This window comes from Sparassis crispa (assembly GCF_003851025.1).
Source record: "Sparassis crispa DNA, contig_000003F, whole genome shotgun sequence".
NCBI classification, from domain to species: domain Eukaryota; kingdom Fungi; phylum Basidiomycota; class Agaricomycetes; order Polyporales; family Sparassidaceae; genus Sparassis; species Sparassis crispa.
In genome coordinates, this window is record NW_020939750.1 from 2,469,078 (window position 1) to 2,489,469 (window position 20,392).

The 20,392-nt window shown below is 53.3% G+C and overlaps 4 protein-coding genes across 4 annotated transcripts; 3 read left to right on the plus strand and 1 right to left on the minus strand.

Moving 5' to 3' along the window:
• Positions 1-10,386: 10,386 nt before the first annotated feature.
• SCP_0409240 (predicted protein) lies at positions 10,387-11,351 on the plus strand (the record flags this gene model as incomplete). Its single annotated transcript, XM_027757652.1, has 2 exons — positions 10,387-10,729; positions 10,816-11,351. 2 exons carry the CDS (start codon positions 10,387-10,389, stop codon positions 11,349-11,351), a joined length of 879 nt encoding a protein of 292 aa, XP_027613453.1.
• Positions 11,352-12,148: 797 nt separating this feature from the next.
• On the plus strand, positions 12,149-12,623 carry SCP_0409250 (hypothetical protein; the record flags this gene model as incomplete). The annotated part of the gene is made up of 2 exons (XM_027757653.1): positions 12,149-12,316; positions 12,378-12,623. 2 exons carry the CDS (start codon positions 12,149-12,151, stop codon positions 12,621-12,623), a joined length of 414 nt encoding a protein of 137 aa, XP_027613454.1.
• Positions 12,624-17,323: 4,700 nt separating this feature from the next.
• On the minus strand, positions 17,324-18,127 carry SCP_0409260 (hypothetical protein; the record flags this gene model as incomplete). Its single annotated transcript, XM_027757654.1, has 1 exon — positions 17,324-18,127. The coding sequence occupies one exon, from the start codon at positions 18,125-18,127 to the stop codon at positions 17,324-17,326; it is 804 nt and encodes a 267-aa protein (XP_027613455.1).
• Positions 18,128-18,373: 246 nt separating this feature from the next.
• Positions 18,374-19,968, plus strand: SCP_0409270 (hypothetical protein; the record flags this gene model as incomplete). Its single annotated transcript, XM_027757655.1, has 7 exons — positions 18,374-18,581; positions 18,627-18,698; positions 18,747-18,892; positions 18,944-19,162; positions 19,218-19,709; positions 19,765-19,803; positions 19,858-19,968. The coding sequence occupies 7 exons, from the start codon at positions 18,374-18,376 to the stop codon at positions 19,966-19,968; spliced, it is 1,287 nt and encodes a 428-aa protein (XP_027613456.1).
• Positions 19,969-20,392: the final 424 nt, after the last annotated feature.

Consider the following 20,392-nt stretch of genomic DNA (forward strand, 5'->3'; position numbering starts at 1 on the left):
GCCACCCGAATCGTAGAATATGTGCACGCTACTGATTGGCAGTTTGTAAACTTCACTGAGTGGTCGAATAACATAGATGAAGCGCGCAAGAATGTTCGCTTTGGTGGACATGATGGACTTGGGGTCCGGCACACCTGTAAAAGACTATCAAGAATGTGAACACAGACACGGATCGAACGCTCTCGCACCTTGAGACACAAAGACCAAGAATTTGCCCATTTCACCTGTCGGACCAGGAGTCATGCACTACTGACCAAATGCAAGAATGATGTCACTAACCGACGAGAGACATGTCCGCTGCATGACCAGATACATCGCAATAACCTTCGTTCAAAGACTCCTTTACCCTCGTCATCTGTTGGTTATTTTGCAGATGCTGACTACTTTCGCCTCTGCAGGCATTAATCGCCATCTCGATGTTTGAGGCTAAAAACGAAGTCCACTTTAGAAAGTCATGTACAGAGCCAGGGGTGCAACCCCGCTCACATATATTGCTTCGTGGAGTAACGGCGGCTTGAGGTGTACGCGGTCGTGGACTGTCCATTTGGCCTGGCATCGATGTAGGGGAATTGGCCATCGACCCTGCCATGTCATAGACTCCCGGAGGACGCGCAACTGGCCTTTCTGACACAGGAGGGGTGGTCGCATCCAGAGAATTTCTTATTAGCTTGCGTCTGAAATTATCGAGAGAATCGCGAATTGCGGATGCTGGTCGACCATCCGCTTTGGAAGATGGTTTCTCTGTATACGATGTTACCGGCGGGGGTTGCGATATTGATGGGAAACTAGGCTGGGTAATCAATGCTGTCGATCTCTGCTTCTCCCTGTTCGCCTCCTCAGCAGCCGCATGTGCCGCTTTCTGCTGTCGCAGAATCTTGTCCACTAAGCTGCATTCAGCCCCTACCTTGACGGATTCGTGCGGAAAATCTCACCATTATATCCTCTTCTTCTCAGAGCTCGTAGATCGGTTGACAAAATAGTCATTAACAGAAGGCCGTCATTGGCTTTTGGTGAGTCGAAGAGGAGCCGACACATGGAGATTGCAACTCTGGAGGACAGATCATGAGACGACGTATGGCGGCAGTGGAACATCACCTACTCGTACATGTCCACCTGGTCGTTGCCAGCAACCCATAGTTCAATTGGTCCACGGCCATCTCGTTTTGCCACGGCAGATGCATCCTGGCTCTTCGATGGGTGTACGCTGCCGAAGGTGAGAGACTTGATCACGACCAGTTTACTGAATGTTCGAACAACAAAGTTCTTCTCGTTGTTCAGCCAGGAAAATGGAAGACGGGGTCGAGCATGCGTATGTTCGTGAAGAAACAGAGGCAGTCTCTCGAGAATAAGAGACCGAATCTCCAACGCCCTCCGAGAATTCTTGAGCTCGCCACTGGTTCGATACTCTTCCTTAAGAAGAGAACTCAATCTCCGAGATCCCAATTCCAAGTAGAATTCTGGCAAATTGGTCTATTGGCAATACAAACCAGAGACGAAACGCCTACCTTCGAGAAGGTCTTCCTGTGGTGCAGTGAAAATTGTCGCACCAAATAGCTGATATGCGTTCGTATCGTCGGCGACTACAACAACTTTGTCTGGTGTCAATAGATCGTATTCGAAGTCCCAGTCGTCCTCTTCCAGCTCGCCCGTGCCGTCGGTTTGCATGGTCCCAGACTTCTCTCTCGTGACGCGTCTTGACCCCAATAATATCGCGGCTTTCTTGAGACGAGCAAATGTACCTGACGATATACTTCGACGATTGACAGCGATGTTACGCAGCTCCACCAGGAAACTGTCTGAAGTCAGTAATGGAGTCAAACAGCTACAACAAACCACCATACTTATCGCGCCCCTCAGCCAGTTGATAGAACTGCCGGGGATTACCAAGTAAGATTTGAGCAATCTCTTCCACGGATGGTTCTTGCTTCGTCCCGCAGGCACTGAGAAACCTGTTCCCTTGTGGACCGAAGTCCACGAAAACAAATAATTTAGAGTGGAATTGAGCATTGGATTCGCCGCTGAGGAAACACTGGCTCGGAGGTAACAGTCGCATCGCCGAATCTGACCCCTTCTGATTCGGAACAAAGGGTAGTTGAGACAATGTCTTCAATTCAGCGGTGGAGAAGTCTGCATCCGCCAATCAGATTGGTAAAAAGATCAGTCATGCGATGTACCTGATATGCGGCTCGCCAAAATCGCAAACCATTGTCGAGCAACGGCTTCATTGCGAGGTGGTGTCCTCTGAAGCAAAGATACAAGCATTGGTGTGGGGGGATGCTCTTGCACCTGTAGCTTCGATAAAGCATCGCCTTTCAAGCTAGGGTCCACTACCATAAATCCAAGCGGAGACCAGGATGAAGACCCGAACACCTGGTGGTGTGAATACGAGTACACTGGAGGGTATTGATTAGCAACACACCTCGCGTGTCTTCGCCATACAACTGGAGTTTCCGTTCATGGCAGGAATGTAGGCCAACTCGGCAAATGCGGCGTGGTCGTATTCGGCATAACGAGTATTGAAGTTGTCAAGGAAGTACTTCAGAGCTGCGGAACGCACACCCTCCTTCGGACTTGCAGCGAGATTAAGGACGGTAGCCAAGGGTGGGAATCGACGCAGTCCAAGACGAAACAGTAGTTTGGCTGCGTGACACTTCAGAACCAAGGTCCATCGTCCTTAAAATGATACTTACCTTCCTCAGAGTTCGCTCGCCACTTCGTATGAGTACCCCAGTCGACGACGGGTAACCCTAGCTCCCGAAAAATGTCTAGTGGTTCATACAGATCACTGGCCTTATAACGGGACACCTTCCTATCCGAGTCACCCTCACGAGGATCTGCCTCCTTCAGAAACGCCGCAGTCATGCGGAGACGTTCCAATTCTACGGGATTCAATGTCGACTGTACTGCAACAAGATACTTGGTCAGCTCAGCAATTGACCAATCTCCTGTCTTTATCATTCTAGACACTAGGTTTCAGCCAAAGCAACCATTACAAAATTAGAGGCCTACCTGTCGAACACTATCTGAAGATCAACGTGCTTGCGCACACCTATAGCCTGCAGCACTTTCTCCATCGGCGCCTTAACGGGAACACCTGAAGGTAACAGAACGATGGGGAGGTCACGGAAGACGTGAGCACTCTGAAAGTAGGTTTCTTGTGGTGTCTTCATGCCGGAGGACGTAGGCACACAAGTCTTGTCTTTCAGCATTACGACCACTTGCTCTTGAGAGCCCTTGGAAAGAGACTGCCATGCCCGAGACAGAACGTTCAGTACTCGTTCCGCCCACGGTGGTGAGTGGGTAATGTCGAATTCTACGCCTAACGAAGACTCTGCTGGATCGGCGATATAAGTCAACCAATCAAGGACATTCAGCTCCTTCCATGGAAACGCCGATGCGAGAGCCTGGGGGTCAAAATGTCTGCTGATGCTGACAGGTAGCAAATGCGGTGGTAATGGGCCGTCTGTCGGTATGAGAGCGCCCAAGCTCCTGGTATTGAGAAAAGTCCTGACAGATGATACAGGGATAATTTTCTCGTCCGGCGTCCCTTGCCCCCCTACTGTTAGAATTGCAGCATTCAATAACTCTGTTCGGATTCTGCCAATATCCAGATTGCCCTGTTGTACTTGAACCCACCACTTGAAACAGGCCGTCATCTCTGTCTCTGACAGCGGTCTGGAACGCAGCTCTTGCAGAACATCTACGAAGGTGATGTCTTGAATCTGCCCGTGCCTGCGAAGCGTGTCCACCATAGTCTTTGCTTCTTTGGAGACTTCGTCGGGCAAGACAGGTAGGTTCTTCAAGAACCCAGAAAATGCGGGGTCGGGTATTCTGACGTCCGATGCACTTCTCACACCAACTGTGGATATGATCGGGAACGAATGTGGGGTAGAGAACATTGGAAAAGGAGAGCTAATGATATACGAGAAGAACGCCTCCTCCATCAGCGAGGAGACGGAGGACGATGGCGTTGACGGATGGAAGGTGAAAAACTTCAGCGCATGGATAGACCGTCCGCGAAGCCATGTTTGTAATTCCACATCGGGACTTGCATCTGAATCACGGCCCGTAGTCGAGGTTGACTGTGCTGCACCCTTCCACAAATGATCTACGTTCCCCATCTCAAGTTCGTAAGCAGCCCGCGCAAGGAACCCACCAACGTAGAGCAATTCCTTGTTCCATACTGTTTGGGGTGAATTAGCGGTGGCTCTCATATAAGGTCATACTCTTACCTGCAACATTACGATCTCTGCGTAATGACAAATAAGTACGACATCCGACATCCATAGACACGCACTTACACCAAGTCGATGGATTCTCGCTCAACCGTTGGAATGAAACGTGCTGACATGTGTCCTCCAAGGCCAGTGGTTTGCCCGGTCGCATGGCCCTGTAGAGAGTTCAAATCGTGGTACTGTCAGAAAAATGATTGAATAATTACAATGAAGATTTTCGCGGATCCGGCACTGCAGGATTCAATGAGTTTTTTCACTTAACCGCCTTCCCTTCCGACCGTACGTACCCGTCAAGATCAGCGCGAAGACCTTGGAAGACACTTCCGGTCATCTCAGGTTGCTTTTCGTCCTCCTTCTTACTAGCATCGTACTCATCTTTCCCGGTCTGAAGGGAAAGGATGACGGAAAAAATGTCAGAACATCTGTGCTAGCCTTACCTGAAGGTTGTACTAACATAGATCAATGCATAACTCATCTTCGTGGGTGAATTCTTCTTGGTGGCGCGGTCCAGTTCCGATCTTATCTTGTTATCGAGCTGCACACCGATGTCGGCTGAGAATGTCGAGAGTACCACGCTCATCTCATTGATAGTCGTCGGATCAATGTCCTCTGTAACATCAGCCACTGGCGCTGGCGTAACTGAACGCTGTAGTGCGGTTCCGCCCGCAAACGAGGAAAAGAGAGACGAGAAAAATCCACCAGCGCCCGCCGATGACGGCTTAGCCACCACTTTGGGAGGTGGGTTCTCTGTGCCAGCCATATACACCCACTGCATGAGTTCTGCCTTAATGGACAATGCTGGACGAACGGGATATCAGTAACTAAGTAGACGGTCTCAGAGTGTGCCCTCACGTGTGGTCTGAACGTCCTTGATCTGCATGATGCCCAGCGGACTGGATCTCTTCAAACCACTTGGGATGTTGATAGATTTCGATAATCCTGGTTCCTTTGTCAACCGTGAGATGCGCTTATCGTCCAGATACACGCTAACTTCCAGTAGATGTGCCATGAACGTTATGGACGATGCAAGGAACCGCGTGAAATCGAAAGCACGCGGAATGGGCGCAGGTTCTCTGAGGGACATTTCGAACGTTGTCCAAGGGTCAGAAGGTTCCTTGGGAGGCAGCACGCCTCGGCGTGCGAAGAGCTACACACAAACGTCAGAATCGTGCTGTAACAGGGACACTGAAGTTCGCCACCTGATCTTTCTTGTCTTTCCAGTAGAAGCCCATCCATTGCCCTGGTGGCCATCATTTTAAGCATCCAGGGAAGTGCGTGGTAACATAAGCAAATTACCTCCGGATGTTACAAAGGGCTCTTCCGTAACCGAGAACAAACTGTAGAAGCCTAAGCTGGACGGTTGAGAACCAATCTTCCGAACAACTGCGACTGCACTCGCCGACTCCAAATGCGCCTATCTTCTCTTCGTCAGGATTTCCCTCGGCTGTTAATCATCAATATCAGATCCTGCATTAAGACGAAGTGTTCAGTCTTCGCACCGATCTTCTTCAGACGGCTCCAGTCCTCATCTCTAAAGATCATCCCATTGTTCTTAAATGTCCATTGGTGTACCTGAAGATACATAGTAAATCGCTTGAATATTCAGGAACGAGATTCTCGGACGACGTACAAGCGCCGCCTTCTTGTCCAGACTGCGTCGCTGATCTCGTGCAAGGGTCTTGTCTTCTGAAACTTCAGTTGCAGCATCCTCGTTCTTGCTTTCCAAAAAATCCTTGGTCTCAAAATGAATCTCGACGGCTCGGGCACCGGCGTCGTCTGAGTTCTGGAGAAGCTCGCGGAAGACTGGACACACTCTGCTTCTAGCTCTGATGGGAGGGCAAGTAACTCGTCCACTCACCGGTAAATTCGCCCGAATATCGCGCTAGCACCTTGTCTATGAGTGCGCGCTGGTTGACCTCGACAGTTTCGTCATGGCCGCTCTCCCACTACGAGTCCACGAAGCAGAGCGTTATTTAGTCAGGCCGTCTGGCACCCACAACACGGCGTACGCACCAATGCATCCCTCGCATGAGCCATCTTAAATCTTTAGATGAATGGAATTCGTATGGAGACCTTCCGCGTCAATTCCGCGTCGTACTCAGGAGCCGATGCCGAATCGCCTGATGGATAGAGCGCAGCAGTACCACGATGGGGGAAAGAGATGAAAAGCAGCGACAAAGAACAGAGTTCTCTATTCACAAGTTGTTTCTCCGCCGTACATCACGCTGGCAGTCAACAGAGTATGACCTGTTTGTACGTGCTCGCAAGACGGGACAAGATGCTCATCTTCCCCGCAACATTTGCTTAGGCGCCCGGTCAAGCTCACATTAAGCGCCCAGTATACTTGCATACATATACGGTAATAAGTGTACCGTGAATTGCGTCTCTGCTATTCCGAACCAAAAGCGAGCATCTACATTCATCAAATTAAAAGAGAAATACATATGCGAATGGTCCTCGCTGACGGCCTGAGAGCCGATAAGGGGCTAAGAACTCGAGGATGCAGGGAAGTCACTCGCGGGCGACACGGGCCCATCCCACTGGATCCGGAACAGTGCAGCACCTATGAGATGGCACTCAGTAAAATGAACCCACTACCACGCTATCATACCCGGCCATTTCACATGTACACATTTAGACGTCGACTGCGGTCCCAAGGGTCGACTCTTGCTTAGCCTTTTCGCGCGCCAGCCGCCCTTTGCCCCGCGCCAAGTCCACCTGTAACCAATCCGCCGCCGCTTCCTCAAACACCGCCATCTCCTCATCGTACACCTCCATGAATCTGTCCACCTGCCTGTCGAACTCCGCTATCCCGTCCGCGCCCGCGAGCACCGCACGGACGCCGGCAAAGAACGCGTCGAGCACCGCGAGGTTGTGCATCACCAGCAGCGAGTGCGAGGACATCTCGTGCGTGTGCAGGAGGTGGTGGATGTACGAGCGCGTATATGGCGGCTCCACGGGATGTGGTCCCGCGTCCGAGTCGAGGACATCGACCACGCTGTGATGTAAGCGCGTAGACGACGGGCGAGGGGAGCACGCCGCGCACGGACAGACGGGTAGCGCGTAGGAGGTATCAGCTGCATCAATGAGCGACGCGTGCGACGCGGCATCGATCAAACTTGATGCCACCCTTGAGTGATCGTGTGCGTACACAGCGCTGTACAGGTTGTGCCCCAAATCTCGCTTGCCATTTGGGCGTATCTTGGGTGTGGGACATCCCGCGTCGTGAGGCGCCGGGACAGTTCGACAGTGTATCTCCGGTACTGGGAAGTAGAAGTCCAACGCGACCCCGATGTCCGCAGCACGCTGAGCCCAATACGCGTCGAATAGATCCACACCAACGTGCCTGATCAAGCGCAACACCTCGTGCGGAGAGCCCGTCGAATTGACAATCCGGGGCTTCATCCGCGGTAATGGCGCCAACGACGCCCGCAGCAACTGGTGCATTTCATCTTGCAAATCCGCAGGTGTCGCATTGGAGGGGCCCGCACTCTGCGCTGCGAGTCCCCTGCGGAGTGGCACAAGATCAAAGACGTATCCTGCGACACCATCGTCGAGCCGACCCAGTGGCGTCAGCCTGGCCGCTTCTCTGGTTTCGAGGGACTCTATCAGGCTATTAGCAAACGTTCTACGGGCGTGAACCTCTACGCCTCCAGCCATGTGCACAAGCACATTACGGGGATAGCGGAAGACAGCAGTCGACGACCGATCTGCATTCAGTAAGTCTCCCGGTGTGGTGGACACCGCCCAGGCGAGGACATCGGCAAGCCAGGCAGCCGACCGCTCTATGCTCTTTGTAAGGCGCTTCTGAGAATGCGGAGGCGGCGTGAAAGGCGTGTCTGAGAGCGCGATCACTAGATCCGGCTTGCAGGCTGCAGCATATTCGCACCAGGACGAGGGAGTGAGCTAATGCGAGCGTAAATACGAGTGCCCGTGTGACAAATGTGAACTGAGCCTTGCCTTACGCACGCCTCTGATGCAGTAAGTCGAGATATAATCCTTGCCGTTTGTCGGCAACTCCCTCTCGTCGGACGGGTCTCTGGCGGAGAAGGACAGGATGTGCTGCGAGGGTACAAAGCCCAAGAATCTGTGCAGAGCATGCGCGCCTGTCTGGATTGTCGGTACAGGCGGATTGTGGTCTAAACTACCGAGTGCGTGGAAAATGAGGGGTTATTGATAGGCTAAGCCGCCCAGGACTTACATCCGAGTGGCGGCGAGAGTGTAGGAGAGCGGCTCTTACAATGTTTCGAATGGGATGTGCACCCAGCGGATCGCCGCAGTGGATTTTACGTGGTCGCGCGATAGGTGCGGCACAACACCGCGAGACGTCGCTGCTATTAGTCCCGGAGTCTTCATCTCTAACGGTTCTCGTCCATCCAAGCGACCGAGCAATACTTTCCCCAGCCGAGGTCCAAACGTAGGCTGATCCAGTGACACTGGGAGAAAAGCTAGCGACGATAGCGGCTGTCGGGTCATATTGAAAGGAAATTCATCCAACTTCCGCGTCAGAAGTTCTAGACGATGTACAAGCCGCAGAGATAGTATTGTTGGAATGGACGAGATGAATCGCGACAAATGATAGAGGGTGGTAATGCTTTGAGCCTTTGAGGGCACCAAGTTGACACCGCTGGTTGAAATAATAATTTGTATCTCGTGTGACAATAATTTCAAGTTGGTGCAATGACGGTCGTGACCACCAGTGTCACAGAGTCGTTACTTACCGAAACGAGCGGCGAAGCTCTCTCTGTCTTGCTCTGTCTATAGAACATTCAACGGCACCCGGGTGCCGATATATGCACGGTATGAACCTTCCAAATCTCCGTCAATGGAGGTGCGGGAGGTGTGCCTTCAGCCTTGATAACCGCGTCTCGTCCACTGTCCGATTGGTGGGTACACTGATGCAGCGCTTCATGCGAATGATAGAATTCATGCAATGGTCTAACCAGCCAGGACTAGCCTCGCGCACAGGCATGCTCGCACGCTATCCTCTGTAATGATGCATGCGAGGCAGCCTGACTACTGCGAAGGACAGAATCTCACCACGCAGCAAACCTTGTTCGTAAACCTACAGCAGGATGATATAAGACGGGCGATGACATAGGGCTGTCATACAGGCCTGTGAAGGAGTTGGTCCACAAGAGGCGGAATTAGTGGTCAGCAGATGCTCGGCTGGGCCATAGAGACCGTCAGCGCTTCGAAACTAAGTTCAGCGCAAGTTGGATTAGCCTGGAGCGCAGGAACGTATGCCCATTTCGGGGTTCGCTATGCGTATGTGGTGGATCAGCAAAGTGCATAGCGCGCGATGATCATCAAGTCAAAACGGTGAACAAGCGACGCACGGTGTCTGCGGCAGAGGATGGCAGCGTGAAGCGCAATGAGGTAAGTCGGCAGGGGAATGCGGCGAGCGCATGACAATGGAAGGGTCATATATACGTCTGAGAGACTTCGTGAAGACACAGAAGAGTGAAGGGGATCAGCGCACCAACTCCGCGCAGCTGTTGCGCTGGGATTGAGTTTCTGGACGCGGCCAGGGATGATTCTGCCGGACGCTGATCCGGGGATGGTGGAGAAGAAATGAAGGTGTGAGAGCGGTGATTTGACTCGATAGAGAGGTGAAGGTCGGAAGCAAGGAGCGAGAGGGCTTGGTGGGGGAATACAAGGAGGAAGGGAGCCGGCGGGAGGGCGTCCGCGAACGCGGCGCGGAGCTGATAATGATTACGTGAAGAGGAAGTAGACTTGGAGGCGTGGGAGGATGTGACGGCGTGACGCAGCGGGAGTGCCACCGGATAAGAACAGGCTGAGCCAGCTCAGAGCCCGCGCATTTCTGACGCCGCATTTCCCCTCCCGCCAGCCCTCCGCTTTGAGTCGGAGACGTCCCGCGCACCAGCTCAGCGAACCCGCGCCGTATGTCCTCTCTCGCTCCTCGCTGCGTCTTCCTCGCCATGCTCACCGTTCTCTTTCATGCAGGACCAGCGGGGCTAGTACCGCTCACACATTGCTTGCCGCTAGCGGTGACCCGTCTTGACACGTGTGCACACAAGGCAAACGGCGTCAAAGCCTCGTTTGGACCGCATCCTTCTTTGCTATCATAATCTTCTCACCCTTCTTCCCCCCTCGCCCCGCCCCCCTCGTAATACTTTTGTCTTCAGCCATGGGTGACTCTAACCCCGATGCCGAAGACCACAATGGTTCTCACTCCCCCTCCGACGCTGTCCAGCCGCAGATGACCATGCACCCGATCACATATTCGAGCATGCCCATGCACATGTACCCCTTCCCGCCTGGCATGCTCCCCGCTCAGCCGCCCCGCACCAAGCGCAGACAGGTTAAGAATGCCTGCACCAATTGCCAGAAGGCATGCAAGAAGTGCGACGACGCCCGCCCCTGCCTCCGCTGCGTCAAGTACGGCATTGCCGAAGAGTGCATCGATTCCCAGCGGAAGGAACGGCAAAAGGGCATCAAGAGGGGGCCTTACAAGAAGCGCGATGGAAAAAGTGAGTATCTCTCTCTTATCCCCCACCGCTGTTCTGCTTGTAGCAAGTGGAGTGACGATCTCTCTTACACTCAACGGATCGCGCAGCCGCCAACGTCGATGAGCCGCCAGTCGACGTTCAAGGCGTGACGCAGGCAATTCCCATGCCCGCGGCCATGGCGGCCCCCACGCCGACGCCGCCGATCCCCTACATGACGCCTGTCGGGTATCCCCCTGGCTTCTTCGGCCAGTATTCGCCCGGGCCCCCCAAGCCTGGCGAGGCGATCTACTATCCCCAGTTTTATCTCGCCCCCGTTCCTCACGCTCCGCAGACGCTCCCTCACCCCAACGGCCAGGATGGTGAGCCATTCCCGCATGCACCGCTCTACTCCGCCACGTTCCTGGCGCCGTACGCACAGCCCTACGCCACCCCGTACATGATCCCGCGTCCACCGGATGGCCAGATGATGATGCCGCCGGCGCCGCCCCACTACGCGCCGTATCCGCCGCCGCAGTACTTGTCGAAGCCGCCATCGAGGAGCGCCGACAGCGGCTTCCAGATGTTGGAGGTCAGGAGGGATGCGCGTGGAGAAAACGGGAGAATGGTGGAGGCCGTGCATGGTAACCATGGGAAGTCTGGGTGAATCCGCCCGTCTCGTGCGTAAGTGCATCACTGCAGGAATACCAATTAATTCGAGACACTGCAGAGGTGTTGAATATCTAGACGTTCCGATCTGCTCTTCATTTACGCTGCCGTTCAATTATTCCTGCTGTTTTCGTGTATTGTGGTTGTGCCTCGTCGTGTAAAGTTTCGTCGGTGTAAAGTTGATTCTCGTCGTTGTCGTTGATGTATTTTGTATCTCGTAGCCAGCGCAAGGCTTTCGGGAATGTATATATTGTAACATGATCCTGGAATATGCAGGATGTCTCGAAGAATATTTACGAGGTCGAAAAATATACCGAAGTTTGAACCTGGTGCAACTACGAATCCGTTGGAGAAAAATTGTGGAGTGAAAGCCGTACGTCCTCGGGGCTCCGATCAAGTTCCTGACGATCTTGCATCGACCGACGGACGAGCTGTCGAGGACAGGAGATGCACGGGGCTCGAAAACTCTCCGGTCGGGTGGGCTGCCAGGGTGACGTTCGCTGGGCTGAGAGCGGCAACGCTCTTCCAGCTCCGCGCGCGCGGCGCCCGCTGCCCCGCGAGCGTACACCTCCAAGCCCGCATACCCAGCCTTGGGACGGGTGTCGGGCGCGTAAGGTTCGCCGTGGATGACCGTCGCGCTCGTCCTGGAACTGCTTCTGCGGTGCCATTGTTGACTTGTCTCGATACTGCGACTGGCTTTCTCATTTGCTGACGTTGTGCGCTTCGTCGCTCCTTGCTGCCGGCGAATCATCAACGGAAAGCGCTACGTTGAACGCCCGGCGATCATGCACCCCGATGGCTGCAGCCTGGGATAGTCGGGGAAGGTGCGTAAACTCTTCGGGCGAGGCGCAGAGGCTCGTCTCCGGGACGCGTAGAAACACGGAGGAGCACTTGACGATTGAACGGGGTTTGGCGCAGAGAAAGATTTGGATTTGGCGGGCACACGTTAAGGTAGGCGAACAGGTGAGCGCGAAGCTGCGCTGTGCGGGACGGTGGACAGTGTGACTGATGTGCTCCACCCCAGGCGAAGACAGCCAGCACATCTCCCAGGGAACGTCGAGCGCATGAATACATCCCGGTCTTCGAAGCCGAACAGCAGAACCCAATCTACTTCCGCGGCCTAGTACAGCATCTGTCCTGCATTCTTAGCACTCCCACTGAGAACACCCTGACGTATCTGCGGCAGATGCTGAGTCCGGAGGGCGGGGAAAGACGCGGACACGACACGACTATCACACACTGCTCTCGTATCATTGACAGCGTGGATTAGTGCGCGGGGGGGAAGTTGCGAAGAGGGTCACAGATAAGGCAAACGTTTCCGGACGATATTGAAAGCCACCGGACGAGATGGTTCTTCCATCAAGGTGCGCGGGAGTGGTCGTGGTTGCATACCGGCCAGCGGGAGAGTCTGCGACATCGTGGGCACCATCTTGGGCACAGTCAGAAGGGAATCCCTTCAGCATTGGGAAGTCATGGCCCGTGAGGACTGTTCATGGGATGAACGGATGTATATCGCGTATCATCGGACCGTCAATGACTGACACAGCCCTGGTACGCCTGGCTTCGAGGGCCAAACAAAAGCGGACCTAGTTATCTGATTGAGTGGAAGAAGTCTTAACGAAGAAGCAAAATCCGGTAGAGTGAGTGGTGTATACCTTCGCGCAACGCATCTCAGTCTGACGCGTTCAAGGACGATAACTTGCATTGATACTTTTGCTGGAATACTGCGGAGATCTTCTATCCTGCTGCGTTGCTAGAGAATTGGCAACGGAGAAGGTAGTACAGAGACGTAGGGGAAAGGCCATGGCCAGCGACAATCTACGGCGACAGCGAAAGCATAGATGTCCCCCGCCGTTCGGGACATCCACTTCATCGGTTGTGCACCCAGGATCCGTCGTATGAGTGGTTTGCGTCTGACGCTTGAGTCTCTGCGTTCTGCTACCTTGCCGGGACCTATCTTGGACTGTGATCCTCGTTGCGCAGTAAAGAGATTGCTTCTGCCTCATCTCTGGCGCTGGACGACGAAGAGGAGAAGATCTACAGCAAGCTGTTGGGTATTTTCGTGCTCCCCCTGCAGGCCAAATGATGCAGCCACGAGTAAGCGAGATGGCGCTACGAGGTCGGTCCCGTATGTATCCAGCAGCGACATGCCAAAGGGAGGCGGAAGCGGCAGTTCGACGACGACGACGATATTGCCATGGTTGGAGCCCGAAATCTGGCTTGCTGGTCGTGCAATCCAAATTAAAGCTGCGCTGTCGGTTTTAATAATTCAGGTCCGACTGCGAGAGGTACTTCGTCTGCCCGGCTGCCCGTCACGCTCGAAGAGATGGATTGGTCGCCGCGTCGTGTGCAGATCGTCCAGGCTATACGGGTAAACCCCGCTGGCGGCTGGGTGTCGGGCCTACAATTCTGTGCGCACTCAGGCGCTCGTATCGTCTCCCCCAGTGTCCATTTCTCTCCATTGAATAACACCAGAGTCTGAGAGTCTGGTGACCAGATAACTTCTCACTCGCGGCGGAGAGTTGGACAAGCATTTTGCAGCCTGGGCACCGCCGGCCGTATTCCATGACTGTTCGACAAATGGCCTATTCTGCAGGTGGAACGATGGGTGGAACAATGCCCTTGCGATCAAAATAGTAGCGTGCGAGGGCAGGCCTAAAATTTCGGTAGAAGAAGGCGGCGGCCTTGACGATGTCGACAGCGACCCGCTTACTTGGGACATTTGCTTGTGACGAAAACGGAAACAACAGCAGGGTTTCGCGCGTAGGAAGATAGGCCTGACGGCACCGCTCAGAGATGCGGTCCTCATCGCCATCAATCAGGGTTGAGAGCTACAGACCGGGATTTTGGGGAGTGTATCCATTCCTGCATTGGAACAAGGTGATGTCGTCGCTTACGACACGGGATTAATACCGCAGAACGGCTTGTCGCTAGAGTGCGTTCGGAGAATATCCGACATAAAGGCCACATTCATCATGTCTTCTGATTCCAGGGTCCCTGGCGCCTATCCTGCCTTTGGGTATTCGAGTGCTTGCCGGGACAATGACTAGTACAACGTCCTCATGGCCCGCGATGCAAAAAAAAGATGCGAAGGCGTGAATGTGGCCGACAGTTGCCCTAGCATCTCCAGCCGTTCGATGTTGTAGATTTGGCTTCCCACCTGTCCCATCTTTCCGTCACCCTCCTCATACTCCTCAGCAGCGGCGCAACGATCCCTCTTCCCCTACGATCCACCGCGTAGTGGCCGCGATATTCTCGACTCTTCGTGTGTGACGCCGCACAGTGGCTATGACCGTACGAGAGAAGATTGAATTCGTCGGAATACGCATGTTGGACATCGGCCTATTTGCCTCAGAAAACATCAGCGAGGCGTCCGCGTGTATCCTAAGAGAACGACAAGATGCCGGTCCATAGGAAAAAGCAGGGATGATGGATCGGATCCATCTGCGGCGTCGTCTACTCGCCTGCACCGACCGTGGGCCACCGATGCATCATCTGCAGTGTCCACCGAGTATTGTTGAAGCACTACGGCCGGTGGGTGTGTTACAGGCGAGCGCTGTAGAGTGCTAGGAAGAGGACTGAAAGCGGGTACAGAGTCGATCCTCGGATCCCCCCATCTTCTTGTGCCCTCCTGCTCGCCTGTCTTTCTCGTCCGTAGAGGTTAGGAGTAATGTCTTACAGCTCCCGACTTGCGACCTAAACTTAACCTGGGTTCGTTCGCCCACTTGCATGGCGTTCCAGGGCAATCCGACGAGTGAATCCGGAGTCGTACTCGAGGACGAGGACTGCGTTTCAGAACGAAGTTGAAACACCATCCTTCTGGGGGTACAGCCGGGCGGAAGTTCAGCCAAGGATGCCGATGAGCTGAAGTCCGCGATGCCACAGTACGTTCGAATGGCCTGACTAGCGAATGCCTTCCGATGAATGGTAGCTACGCCTCGTTCTGAGGGGCTCGACAACGAACCTTGCGGTCTGCTGCTTACCACTCCTTAGATCTCAATTTTCTTCTCCGTCTCCCTCCAGTCGCGAAGGTTCCAGCGGTTTGTCTTTGTCGCGGAATTACGGGATGTCGACCACTACCACATGCACATGCCATGGCGCAGTTGTGATGAGTATCGATGTTGTTTTTTTTGCGCAGGGGATGGCCTGTCTAGACGACTGACATATTCTGTCCAGGTTCTGTCCGTTATGATGGGAGTGTAGTGTTTTGTCACGACAAAAGAGTGCGGTACTGGTGGTTGAGCAGAAGATTCCGGACGCCGCATCATTCGATGCTGGTAGCTTCGTCACGACTCGTCGACTTCGCCCTGGGCGTCGAAAGAGGTGGAGGGGAGGTTGCCGCACGGTGATCGAGCGGGAGCGTCTGGCCAAAGAAGGAAGAATTTGCAACGCCCTCGCTGGTAGATAATACCATACTACCTCGGTAAAATACACAGACGCGCGACGTTGCCCTGACTGTCTACGCTTCGCATTCATCGGCCCTTCTATTTTTTGTCTGGGGATTTCCGACTCTGGTGCGGTATGATACAAGGGCAGCCTACCGAATTGAGAGTGCTCCTGGGCCCGCCGTACAAATACGTGAGTCCCCTATTTCCGTCTACCTTCAACCTTGGAAAATCAATTGGTTCCTGATTTTATGAAGAGGACGACTGATGCATCCATCTTGATTTTTCCTGAGACTCGTGACCTACTCTCTAACCTGACTGAGCGCTTTATAACAACGCCCCGTATGTGGATGGCATCATGGTGATGGTCTTTCATCCCCCCTACTTTTCTGCCCCATGAAAGGTGTTGCCCATCTCCCCAGTTCGTCGAGCGTGTCAATAGCCTCTCCTCTTGTTCTTTTTCATTCGTGCTCTGCTGGAAACGATTTCTTAACATGTGCTACAGTTTCCTACCGCTACGTCGCAACTGTGAAAAGTTTTTTTAGGAAGCGCGAGAGCGGCTGCAGTGGCGCGGCTCAAATACGTCGTGCCCTGAGAAGCAAAACGCTCCTAACCAGCGGTAAGCTTGTTCTTGCATGTCAGTTATTCATCCACAAGCCGTTCTTTCGTCTCGCCCTATTTTTCCCGGAAAATCACGGCAGTATCTGTGTCCGGGCATTCCCTCGCAATGACAATTTGGATTCAAATTTATTTGTGTTTTGTCGACATAATACCACCGGCCTTCTCTCTACCGCCACCCCTTACTCCGCGGCAGCTGTCATTGGTTTTGCACTTTGGTGTCAAAGGAAGACACAGTGAGTTCCCACCCGTATTTGAACAAGAAGCTTCATTGGGTCCTTATCACGCCTTCAAATACCTGTCAGTGGTTTCGACCGACAGAAACATTCAAAATAGGGGTCAATATCTTGCACGTTTCGCAGTCTTGCATATTTTAAAGCCCCTTCCAACCTTTTACTCGTTTTCCGTCTTTGCGTGGCACCGGCCGTGAGGCAAGTTTTTGTTTTTCGAGTGCTGATCCAGACTTGGTCGTTCTTCGGCGGCCCAACCGTGTTTCCTTTCGCTATCATCGTGCCACTAATATCGGTGTTGGTACGTCCGTTTTAAATGTCGATGTGGCAGCTGCAGCTAGGCAGGAAGCTTGGGTTCCGTACAGTTGCGAGGGATGCAGCAGTGTTCTGCCTCATCCTCCTGTGGATTACAAAATTGTTCTCAATCACTTTATACGACCAGCGGAGTACGTGGAAGATGTTGCTGCACAAAAAACCCCTTGGGGAGCGGCGCTCTTACACCAGTAAGAGTACTTGTCGTACTTACTAGCTAATAGTGTGACTAAAACAGCCCGTACGCGGTTAGCGGTCTGAAATGTTTTACGAGTAGACATTTGTGTGATATATTCATTATTGTTGAAACGCTCGAGCTCGTTATCAACAGGAGAGAATTTTTATCGTCCACAGACTACTACGTGATTCACTGCAGCACAAGCGATACCGGTCCAAAATTAGCGAGAATATACGTATAATATTCCCTACCCAGACTCAGTGACTTCCTCCGAGTAGGGCGGATATCCTAGCTCTGCACGACGGCGATTGACACGCCTATCATGTGAAATTTTCTCTTCCTTCGGTGGCTTCTTCCGGTAGTAAGTCTGCCAGAAGGTTTTATCCTCCCAGCAGAAGTCCAGCCCCATACAGAGCGGACAGGCAAGAGCAACTCCACAGCCCATGAATGCATCGAATTTATCTGGGACTTCTGTGCAACCAGGGCAGATGGTGCGTCCGCCACCGCAGACCCAGCATTTTCCGCGCTGTATGCGCGAAATGTAGTCCGGGATGGTAATGTCAGTGAAGAGGCACGGAGTCAGGTTTGGAGGCGCGATTTGTTCTCCACCGGAGGCGAAGGGGAGTTGATACGTCACGGTGAACGTTCGAAGAGGCCTATCACCAATTGACAAAAAGTCCGACTGCATCGACTCGTCCGTAGTGTCGGCAAACAGTTTTTCGTACGTGTGGACGTCATCTGCATTCTTGATGATGTCCACGATCTCGGAGAGGGCGATCTCGGTGCAGCGGATGGCGACGAGACTTTCAGCCACGTCCACCACACCAGGGTCGGGACGAACAGCTACCCACTCTGGCTCTGAGAACTCAATCTCGGACTGAATGTAGCGCCATATCTCTTCAGGGAAGGCGATCCCACCAAGGCTTGTTATGTGCCCTCGAAAAGCTGCTATGAACAGCCAGCGGCAAGAAAGCTGATTAGCGTCGAGGAAGAGCACTGGACGTTTGAGAGAAATTGAGGACTGAATGTCCGCGACAACAATTGGGCGCATCCCCTAACTTGAAAGCCTTCGGTGAGTACATTTTAGTGTACGTACGATGGGGCTGGCCGATACTTACTCGCGAAGTGATAATTTCTCGACGAACTTGTTTAATAGAAGATAATCGGTCGTCCTTGAACGAGAATAGGTAGACAAGTACGTGGTGGTGCGAGTTTGATCTTGAGTGGTGGGCGTCTATCTCTCGCGCCTCATAGACCCGGTCACGTTCTCCTGAGTCCTCACCACACGATCACACAAATGTCCTACCGCAAAAACCGCAAGCGGCGTCGCTCTCAAGCGTTTCCAGAAGACGAGGCGAACGTGATAGAGCAACTTCCAGTGGTCGAGGTTGCGCCAGAACAAGAACAGGAGCCACGTGGCCCCGAAGATGCTGTGGATGCTGCGGACGCGACATCCGACAAGGAACGCGAGGTATGGGACGCGTTCAAGGAGGAGAACTACGAAGGTGAGCCTCACCATGCATATACGGATGAAACTCACGCATTCCTAGTGCTCGAGCAACTTCCCCTATCTCTACAGCGTTCGTTTACGTTGATGCTTGAACTGGACCAGCAAGTGCACGGTACGCAGTAACTTTCCCTATGTCGTGAACAAGACTGACTTATGATAGATTACGAGGCGCATATATTGCCCAGTCTGAGAAAATATATCGAGCTCCGAACGGGTCTGGAGGGTAAATTCGATGCGGTGCAGGAGCAGCAGCAACAGAATGCCGGCGAGCTCGCTGGTGCCTCCGGAGAACCTGATGTTGAAATGGTGAACCCGACAGAATTTCCACAGATACCTGAAGTGACTTCTCCGAGGAAGAGTAGACCATTGCCGCCGCCAAGCACTCCAGGTCCCTCATCGGGGAAGAGCGCCGTCACCACCTCTCCAGTCACGAATGCGACCTTCAGTCACCTAACCAGAAGCTCGGAGAGGCCAAGTACAACGCGAGGGCTGCTCACACAAGTTGCACAGCTCTCTGAGGAAGTCGTACGCGCGTCGAACGAGAAAGTAAACGTTGCTCGCTTTGCGTATGACCTGGTAAGCGACGCAGTACATCAATCTTGCGATCTTACTGACCGCAGACATTCCGCAGGTGGACAGATATATCCGCGATCTTGATCGAGCTATCAAGGAGCAAGAAACATCGATTTCTCTCGGTCTACGGCCAGGAACGCATCCTGCGTCGATCATCCTCCCGGATGTAGTCGTACCTGCGACACGTTCCATCCGCATCACACATAGTCCATCCCTGGAAATTGACATTGAATCGATGCACGGCGTCGAGCCCGCAGAAACGGGCGGGCTGAACCTTGGTATTCCCCCTCCCGAACATGTCGCTGAGGCAGTGGCTCCGCCGGCCCCTGTACGCCCTCGCAGAAGGGGGAAGCCGAAGTGGTCTCGGAAGAAATCTTCAAAGCCTACTACCGAGAACGCTGCTGACGCCGAAGAGCCTGCGGCGTCGAAGAAGCAGACGCTCACGCTCACTGTCCCGCCTTTGGCATCGGTGGCGCTCGATGCGGTCGACATGCCCGTAGATCCGAACGAGCCACGATATTGCTACTGCAATCAAGTATCGTTTGGCGAGGTATATTGTTACTCTCGCAGGTCGCTTGCAGAGCTGACACGGTTGTAAATTTCAGATGATTGCTTGCGACAATCCAGGATGCAAACTAGAATGGGTAAGTCGATGCGGTAAAGCTTCAGTGTTTCGACTGACAGTATTGCTTCCATAGTTCCACCTTGGCTGTGCAGGACTCACGCAAGCTCCAGAGGGGAACACGAAGTGGTATTGTCGGGACTGCGAGAAGCTCATAGCACCGCGACGAAAGACACGGCAGCGTTGATGCTGCACTAGGGCCTCAGCTTCGCTGCTGCTGAATTTTTGGAGTAGGCGACGCGGCTAAATGTAAGATTATACCATATACCCCCACTACGTATTGTACAACATATTAACCCAACAACATATCGAACCAAACACCACGCGTGGTACTAGTAGATAGCTACGTACTCGTCACCTGCATACGCAACTTGTTTGCGAGCGTCTCCATGTAGACCTCTGTTCCAGCTTTCGTGAGCGAGTTGTCTCCAACACGAGCAACCAGGGGCGCACCAGTCTCGTGTCTCAGCTTCCAGTATTCAGCCAACAGCTCGTTCAGCTCCGCCTGGCTCTTCTTCATATGCTCCGCCATCTGCAATGCACATAAATCAGACATACATTTCATGTATGCCGCGCAGGAGTGCGCAAGTAATTACCTTTCGCTCAATCTC